General features: G+C 41.6%; 1 protein-coding gene across 1 annotated transcript; it reads left to right on the plus strand.

Annotated features, from left to right (window-relative positions):
* The first annotated feature begins 661 nt into the window (after window positions 1–661).
* On the plus strand, window positions 662–8,943 carry dtnbp1a (dystrobrevin binding protein 1a). Its single transcript, XM_080748832.1, has 10 exons — window positions 662–909; window positions 1,787–1,843; window positions 1,966–2,016; window positions 2,211–2,271; window positions 2,498–2,630; window positions 3,400–3,532; window positions 4,055–4,077; window positions 4,627–4,773; window positions 5,121–5,258; window positions 7,283–8,943. The coding sequence occupies exons 1-10, from the start codon at window positions 854–856 to the stop codon at window positions 7,543–7,545; spliced, it is 1,062 nt and encodes a 353-aa protein (XP_080604958.1). The 5' UTR covers window positions 662–853; the 3' UTR covers window positions 7,546–8,943.
* Window positions 8,944–9,962: the final 1,019 nt, after the last annotated feature.

Here is a 9,962-nt window from a genome sequence, read left to right on the forward strand (position 1 = left end):
ACTGAAAATAACAGCATGCTGTGTTACAAGCTTGTAGACCTGTTTTCTTTTTGTGTGTCACTGGCATGCAACTAACCATAAATCTGTCTTTAAGATCATTAAAAATATAAATAAATAAGATATGCCTTCGTGGTTCTCAACCTTTTATCCTTAACCCCACCATCATCTGACTTAAGTTGAGACTCCAAATGTGCGTGTTTAATTTAATTTATTGAAATGTTTTATTTATTTGTACTATATGTCACTGTACTATATTTCAAGACCATAAATTCAGGGAGTTTTATGTTCAAGTTATTGTCATCAATTTTTTCAATTTTTTATGATTTTGATGGCTTAGGCTAGCTTGCCGTAACAGATCAGCATACTGAGGATATGAATGGATACTAGATAGGCAGACAGACAGACAGACAGACAGACAGACAGACAGACAGACAGACAGACAGATATTTGTTGTATTAAATTGATTAGTAAGGATTACACACACACACACACACACACACACACACACACACACACACACACACACACACACACACACACACACATTTCAACAATACTTTTATTTTGACGTATAAACTTATCAACTATGGTTTTATTTTGAATGTCCAGTCCGGAAGTATCTTTGCCTTTAGTGCAGGTTATGCTGACGAAAACTGTTCCAGATAACCAACAACACTGCAGACTCTTCAATAAATAATCAAACACTATGTTTTACTCTTACCACGACTAATAGTAATAGTACGCATGTTGAAGTTAAAGATGCTTTAACTTTAGTACATGCTAAGATGGTTATCATTAGCTAACATTCGTCTCTACTCTCTAAAAACAAGCAGCCAGAAAAAGAGGAAGGAATATGTTTGAGAATTTCAGAGAAAGGCTTCAGACGGTCCAACAGGATTTCACCTCTGGGTTTGTATTCCCTTTATTGACGCCTAACAGTGTACACTTATTTTAAAATGTAAACGTATTTTCAGTTTCATTGCTGTTGCTAGTTTACAGTAGCTTAATTGAGGTTTGTCCACACATTGAGTTTGTCAGCTTCATGGCAGTTGGCCAAGCATATCCCTGTGTAAACATGTGAATTGATTAGTTAAGTGAGGATTAAGGTTTATGTGTGTAACTGAAAGTTATACATTGCTATTATCGTTGGACGTTCAGTAAGTGTTGGCTAGCCCCAGCTAAAGTGGGTTAGCATGCTCTATAGCTAAGACTAGCAGGAGTTATTGGTCTCAGCTGACTGTCATGGGGTACTGCAGGGAGGGGAGGGGAGGGGGGCTGCCAGTTTCTCTCTACCAACCAGGGTTATTGCAGCTATTTTGTAATTGGTTAATTATAGAAAGTGTCATACCTTTCATCAAATGACTACAATTCACTTGATTTGTTGGGCTGATTCAAGACAAGAATAATAAAATACATATTTTGTTTAATGTCTGACCTTAGTTTTCTTCATGTGACTTGTTCAAAAGAAAGATGAGGGTAATTACTACTAGGTTACACTTAACAGTTTATTTAACCTCTTGAGCCCAGCATCTGTATTGTGGGGAAAACCTTCACATAAAATAGCCGACAGGGTGCATTGTGAGCTTGTAGATCAGCTATTTTCGTTGAAGATATTTAATGTGTAGAGCCAAAAAAAGAAAAGTAATTTGTATAGAACCCTGAAGGACTCCAGTCAACCTAGTAACCCCCCATAGGGTTATAAGAGGTTAAATGAAGTATGTGTTTAAGCTCATGAAAACTAAGAACAAAATTCCATGTATGAAGTAATTTAATTCCTTCCTCACAGAATCAAGACCTTAGGGGACAAGTCTAAAGATGCCAAAGTTAAAAGGAGGCCACCACGGTGAGTATAGAGGCCTTATTTATAAACTGTTTCTGTTTATGCAGAGAAAAAGTGAGCGCAATTCAGGTCACTGTGAAATGACAGGCAGGAAATTGTTTCTGATTGTTCTGTTCCTTTGTTAGATTTGAAGAAAATCTTCCTCACTTGACTGCTGGACTCGATCTCCTCAGCAGGTTACTTCCCTCACACACACTCTTTCACGCACACACGCGCGCAGCCGCGCACCTATGTACATGACATGTACAAACGTGTGTACGCACAGGTGCACACTCACAGTCCATTTTAACAAATACCACCTCAGTTGTATCCAGATAAATTAATTTGCGCTGTGTGTTGTGTGTGTGTGTGTGTGTGTGTGTGTATTTAGGTATGAGGACAGCTGGATGTTGCTCCATAAAAGAACCAAGGACTCTGCTCAAGCTGCAGAGGTATATTTTAAAGTCTGGAGACTATTCTGTCCTATCTTATTATACATGGTTTCACAATGGTTTGTAGTGTCAAGCCTAATTTATAGAACAGCTGAGAATAGCAGACCTCTCATCCGTGACACTTGAGCTTGTAGGTTCGGCTATTCTCTGCGCGAGAAACGTTTGCGTAACAAAGTATAAGTGGAGCTTCGCTACACCTCATTCTCTCCCTCTCTCCATCGTCCAGGCAGTAGATGGTGAAGTGGTGATGCTGTCGGCTCACAGTGAGAGGAGGAGAACATCTGTGTCTCAGCTCCAAGAGCAACTCCACACCTTGCCTACGTTTATCACTGAACTAGAAACCATCACCACAAGGATAGGTACGGACACTGGCTTTTGTGTGTTTTTGATTGATTGATTGATTGATTGAAGAATCCTAGTAAGCTTTGCGGCTTAATTTACACAGGAACCACTTTATGTATCTCATATAACATTGAAAGACAGACGGATAGAACACAGTACTTTGCATAGGATGTCATCAATAACAAAAGGAAAATTAAATTCAAATAAATAGAAGATATTTACATTGGAAAATGGGAGGTAAGTATGGGCTAAGTCTAATACAAGTTTCGAGTAGCAGCCGTCTGTTGGTGACTTTTCAGACTGAATTTGAGTTAGGGATTTACACTCCTTTAGGGCTTGCGGTAGGGCGTTCCACATGTTAGTGCTACAGTATAGCAGGAGAACAAATTTGAGTAAAATCTGGGTTGAACGTGATTTGTGGAGCTGCCTCTGGTGTTGTAATTGTGGACATCCTTGACGTTTAGGAAGTATCTCGTCAGGTACGGTACATGGGCATCTTGGTGGTGTAGTGTATCTTGTACACCAGGCCCATTGCAAGATGCTCTACTCTGTCGGCTACCGTGTGTGTGTGTTTGTGTGTGTGTGTGTGTGTGTGTACTCGTACTCTAAGAAAGCAGAAAGTTACCTGATATATTTGGGTGCTGTGTCACTGTGATTGACTTGTGTCACTGTGTGTGTGTGTGTGTGTGTGTGTGTGTGTGTGTGTGTGTGTGTGTGTGTGTGTGTGTGTGTGTGTGTGTGTGTGTGTGTGTGTGTGTGTGTGTGTGTGTGTGTGTGTGTGTCCAGCCCATCTAGAAGGGGACTTTGAGGAAATGGAGAGCAGGCTGGTGTACCTGGAGACGCTGTGCTGCCAGTGTGACCAGCTGAGATTCAAGCAGCATCACCTCAACCAGCTGGAGAACTACAAGAAGAAAAAGAGGTAGTGCACCTGACACCCGCCTGCTGCTTGGCGCTACAGCACCATGCATGAAGTCTTACAGTGAAAATACTACCTGTTCTTCTCTGCAGACAGTAGCCAGGTGCAGAAAAGAACAGGTAGTAGATATATGCCAAGCAATGCATGGTGCTGTAGACAGTAACCAAATGCAGAAAAGAACAAAGGCATTTTAAGACACTAAAGGCATTGCTCAGAACATGTGGTTTTAAACCACGGACTCATGGGGATTTTAAAGTCAGCTTAAGACTACTGGCCTAAAAAGATCCTCTTCTGTTCATGTACAGTACATACAGTAGTGCAAGGTACAAGGTCCTGAGATCCAGCTAGAATTTATTTCAAAACAACATTTGTTCTAACCTCCAAGACGATGACATTCTCCTGATAACATGTGATCTAATCTCCCAAACACTGTGTGAATGACCTTGTGTCCTGACATCACATGTTCTAACCTCCCAGACGCGTATGCATGACATTGTTTCAACTTGTTTTGTTGCGTTTTAACAGGAAGGAGCTGGAGTCTCTAAAAGGTGAGCCAACGGCTACGTCCATCACACATCCAGCAGTCGTTTCACTTTTTGAGCGGAAATAAAACCGCTCCTACATCTGGCTTTGTTTGTATGTACGTCTATCCCGTGTCTGTATGTCCCTGCCCATCCCACATTGGCCTAGCTTTGCGGGTCTGCATTGCTGCATGTCATGCCATCTCTCTTCTGCCTTTCCTGTCTTTCTAGCACTGTCACTATTAAAAAACAAACATTCAAACCTGGGAACATCAGTCCCACGTCAATAAAAAGGGTAGAGAGAGATTTGAAAGTTGATAGCATATTAGACATGAATTTACAAAAAGCTCAACTTTTGGATATTGTCGCTCTCCGGTGGAAACCACGTTTGCTATTTTCGCTTCTTTTGTGTGATACTGATGATTGATGAAGTAGTACTAGTAGGGCATTCATTTACCAAAAAGAAAAGTAGAAAACTGGAGATACGAGGCGACATCAACGATATAAAAGTAAGTAAGTTTCTGTTCTTTATTGACGGGCACATGAAGGGTGACGTCTTTCCCGTTTTACTTGTAGTGGAGCTGGATGCAGAGCATGCCCAGAAGGTAGCTGAGCTGGAGCAGGCAACGCAGCACAAACTGAAGGAGCGACAGAAGATCTATGAGGAGGCGTTCCACCAGGATATGGAACAGTACCTGTCTACTGGATACCTCCAACTCAGAGGTAGGAATCGTGGTGGTCCATCACTCAGGTGACTTTGAGCCTAAAGGTTAGGGTCAGTCCCTGGATAAAAGGCATAGTATAGGGCAGTGGTCTCCAAACGGTGTGCCATCAGGGGGTCGGGACTCCGTCTTTTCTGGGTGTTTCGCCCAGGGACCGCCCCTATTGTGCCTATCTCTAATCTAGTCTTTGACTCTGGAACGACCTACCTGAGACGCTCAGGCTGATGATTATATCTTCTTTTAAATCACTCCTTATAAGTTCTTTAGCTCTAAAGCATTTTGTAACTTTGTTTAGATAAGTGCCGTCTACAAATGTGTGTGTGTGTGTGTGCGTGTGCGTGTGTGTAGAGTCAACGGGGAGTCAGGTATGCGCTTTGGACCAGGTGACTGTGACTGATGTCTCTGACCAGGAAGCTCTAGATGACTTCCTCAACTCTACAGGAGATGATATCAGCACCATCAGCACCGCATCATCACTCACCTCAGGCAAGACCCTTCTCTGTTTGCTAGGATTCATGTTTGTGTTGATTTGTTTTTGATGGGGTGCTGCTGGAAGCCACAGTGATATTAGAGACCCTTCATGATGCTGCTTTTGATTCAGTCAAGGACCCCCAAAATGATACAGTATGTATTTGGACGCGGAACCCCATCTGAAAAGGTTTTGTGACAGGGACCCCCAGAAAAGATATTTACTAAATATATTTTTTATTTTATAAAAAAAAAAAAATGTTTATCTTTGCTTTTTTCCCGAGAAAATAGCAGATGTACAAGCTCGCTTTGCTTGTACATCTGCTATTTTTGAATAAGCAAGGTATACATTGATGAAGTGGTTAAAATTATGATGTATTAACTACTTTAGCTGGGGGCCCCCTGGAAACCCCCCAAGGACCCCCTGGAACTCCCCCATGGACCCCAGGGCTCCTTGGGGTTCCATGTGGGTGCGGAGGTGGAGGTCTTCAACACACAACCATTGAATTAAAGTATTCTAACCCAAATAATTAAAGCCATGGACAAAATGTTCCCTGAAAATGAGACTGAACTCTCTGAACTGAGCTTTCCCCTGCCTAACTTCCCTGCCCCTCTACTGCCCTCTGCTGTTCTAATATAAATACAGCAAAAAACACTAGAGGTTTCCACTGCACAGTCCTGCTTCAACACTGGGCATGCAACATTGCTGGAGCATACTGATACATGATTGATAGATTGATTCTTTATTTGTCCTTTTATTTATTTTGCGCAAGCAGCCATCAGGGCACATCACACAATACAGAAACAAACAAATGCAAAATACATATATGCATACATCAATACCCCCCCCCCCCCCTCCAATAGAAGCCCATCCAACAACAAACGTATTGACTCATTGAAAGTAGGGCCGACACAAACATTAATTGGGATCATTGGAACGTCATAATAGCATTTCTGTTTTGCAAAGTGAGATTGCACAGGGCAAGCCCTAAAAACTAAACTCCAAACAGCCCAAAACAAACTAATTAGGGTCCTGCTTAACCTTCCCTATCAGACTCACCTCACCGCTACTCACCAGTTAAGAGTGGGGTGGCTCAGAGTAGATGACAGAGTACAGCAACTTGCAATGGGCCTGGTGTACAAGATGCACTACACCACTATGATACCCAAGTACCTGTCAAAATACTTTATAAACATTAAGGATGTCCATAAGTACAACACCAGAGGCAGCCCCACAGATCACTTTCAACCCAGAGTCAAAACCAACAAAGGGTCAAACTTGTTTTTCTGCTATACCACCAAAATGTGGAAAGCCTTACCGAAGGCCATAAAGGAGTGTGGATCACTAGCATCCTTTAAAATTGCCCTGAAAAACCACTTACAGGCAGCAGCCGTTCGCAACTGATAAAAAAAAACTAACCTAGCCCAGCCCTACCCTCCCCTTTCTTTGTATATACTTACTGTTTGTTTTTTTGTTCTTTAATTTCTTTTCTTTACATATCTACTGCATAGTACTGTGTTCTATTCGTCTGTCATTCAATGTTATATGAGATACTTTAATGGTTTCCTGTGGAAATAAGCGTAGTCTTTTCATGGATCTCCTTTTAGTAGACCTAGTACCAGTGAACTGTACTGTCATGAAACTGTACCTTTTCCTATGCAAACTTCTAATAAAGTCTTCAATCAATCAAAGGTGTGACAATAACTGGTACCAATAATCTAAATAAACCAACCAAAACAAGCAATGCATTTAATAATGTTATACTTTCAAAAAGAGATCAAATAGTCCATTTAGAAGATGAACAGATGAACTTACACAAATGGATGGAAACCTTTGTGGTGATTATACAAAAATAATTATCTCAAATAATTGTGATCAGGTGATAAGCACAAGTCCCTGCTTCTCATGACTGTCCTTAACCTAATGGATCTGTTTCCCTTTGTTTTTGATTGGGTTCCCGTTGGGTTGCAGACCTGTACTTCACAATGAAATATTTAGCTTGCAAGTTAATTTACTAAACTCAGGCATTCCGCGCCAACAGGCCCAGATCCCGAGTCTTGGTCTTCAGAATCTCCCAGAGGCTCCACCAGCCAGGCCCCGCCCACAGACAGGCCGGCAGCCAACCAGGACCAGGACGCAGCAGGGGGTCGGGAGGAAGAGGCCGCCAGCGAGGGGAGTGACGGGCCTCTGGTCCAATCGGACGAGGAGGATATCCAGGCCGACTCGTCTCTGGTGGCTCTGCCAGAGGTCTGTCCAGCGAGGTGCTCTGATGACAGTGACTCTGGGGAAATGCCCTCTGGTTAGACCCCTGCTTGGGGACCACCCTCTGGTTAGACCCCTGCTTGGGGACCACCCTCTGGTTAGACCCCTGCTTGGGGACCACCCTCTGGTTAGACCCCTGCTTGGGGACCTGCCCCTCTGGGTAAAGGCCTGTGGTTTACCCTCCAAACACAATCAAGGAAGACTTGCTCACACTGTGCTCTTAATTGCAATTAAAACATTCAACTTAAACTAGCAGTGATACAAGGTGCCGAATTGATTATATTTTGTAGTTTGTGATAGTGTAACCCTGCCCAGGGCCTGCAGCCAGCTTGTAGCTAGCTCTACACGTTGTCGTTTATTGTGATACATCCACCTTCACTGTCCATCCGTCTTCCCTAACATCTAAACTAGGTTTCTATGCTGGCACTCGCTCTAGAAAGCACAAGGGGACATTCCATCACATCCTGTGTGTTGGTAAATGTAAATGTTGTAAGTGAAGGATAAAGTGTTTCTCTGACCCGAGCTCTCCTAGTTCTTTGCATACTGTAGTGTGCCTGCAGATCGTCTTCAAGCTGAAACATTGTATCTCTCCTTGTTTTAATTGCAATAAGAAACTTTGTGAATCTGTACTCTAATTTTTTGTTGACGTACTGTCTGCAATAGTTATTCAGGTATTTTGTGTGTGAAGATAACAGTCCAGTTATCTTCATAACAATGAGTACTAAGGACAACACATTTGGTTAATAACAAAATCCCACTACACTGTGGCCCCTGAATAATGGAACGGTTATTACCCACGATGCTCTCTGGGTAATGGAACTGTTATTCCCCCTATACCTACTGGGTAATAGAACTGTTATTCCCGCTCTGCACACTGGGAATGAAACTACTACTGTCGCTATGCCTCCCATGTTTGCTATTACTTGATGTCACCCGCATACATACTGTATTTTGGAGATCATATACAATGACAATATTAACTAACATCTTTATTAACTTGAGGTTGCAATTATTATTCTCTTTTTCCCCATCTTCTGACAATGTTGTGGTTTTGTGTAGGATTTCAGGACTGCAAATCAAGTTGCATGTCAGAGTTAGTCTTGATTCAAGTTGATTCAAACTCCTTCAGCAAATTGCAACATTTGGAATTCCACCTCCAGAGAGTATTCCACATGGATCACAGACAGTGTATATCACAATCGCAGTACTTAGCAGAATGCCGCACTTCCTCTTCCAGGTACTCCTGAGTAGATGCAACAAAATAATGTATTATTGGATTCATTTATATATTTTGTCTTCATCCATTTAGGCCTGAACGCAAATCTGTGTCACTTTAGATGTGAACCACTTTAACCAGAAGCAAATTTGAGTTAGAAATGTTCGCTTTAAAGACTTAAATAATCAAGATTTTTCAAAAATAGCAGATCTACAAGCTCGCAGTGTGGCACTCGGTGCCGCGCTGTGAGCTTGTATATCTGCTATTTTTCAATATCTAAAGTATTAAATAATTCCAGGCCTAAAGTGTTCATTTATACTGTATCCACAACAGACAAAAGTGTTTTTCAACTCGTATCCTGCACACAATATCTATCGTAAATTAGGCCTAGGCCAGACGAATCTGGATATTTCATATATCCATATATGCGGTCGCTACTCGATTATATATATATATATATATATATATATACCGGTATATATATATATATATATATATATATATATACACTGTAAACATTTGCCCATTAATGTCTTTATTGTTAGTCTTCACATTTGTTTACAGTTTGTCCACAGTTATTAAAACATTACCAAACGTAACTGAATAACTATATCAATCAATGTTGTCCAAACATAATTGCATGGTTAATATGCTTTAAAATGCATTAAAACAACAATAACTTGTGACCAAAAAAGAGAAGAAACGGCTCATTGATTATGTGTGTGTTGGTCTGGAATACCTAGGTCCTAGGAGGACAAAGGGGAGACTTGTCAGTTTCAGCTTTACCCAACTGATGGCTGCTCAGATGGTCATGATGAGCACTCAGGAGGAGCTGTTGGGGGTCAAGTGTCTCGCTCAGGGACACTTCGACAAAGACTGGGGTCCTGCTTACCAGACTCCAACCCACCAAGCTCAAGCAAGTTTCAAGTTGATTTTCATACTGATAGGCTATTGACTGAATGCAGTTTTTGTTAGATTTTTCTAGGCACTCGGCAGCATTGTCAAGTATACTAAGTTATAGTACTATTGTAGGCTAATGACCACCTCTATATTGTTCTAACCACTTAAACCTTGTATAATTTACTTAGTTGAGCGGTGTCCCCCAAATAAGTGTCTACATGGTCCATCCTTTTTCCTTCTACACCAAATCTCTTCACTGAAAATAGCTGATCCACAAGCTCACAGCGTCACGTGTCGTGTTTTGACCCCATCATGACCTTGTAGATCAGCTATTTTGGGTGAA

The sequence above is a fragment of the Nannobrachium achirus genome (assembly GCF_963921795.1).
Source record: "Nannobrachium achirus genome assembly, chromosome: 2".
NCBI lineage: Eukaryota > Metazoa > Chordata > Actinopteri > Myctophiformes > Myctophidae > Nannobrachium > Nannobrachium achirus.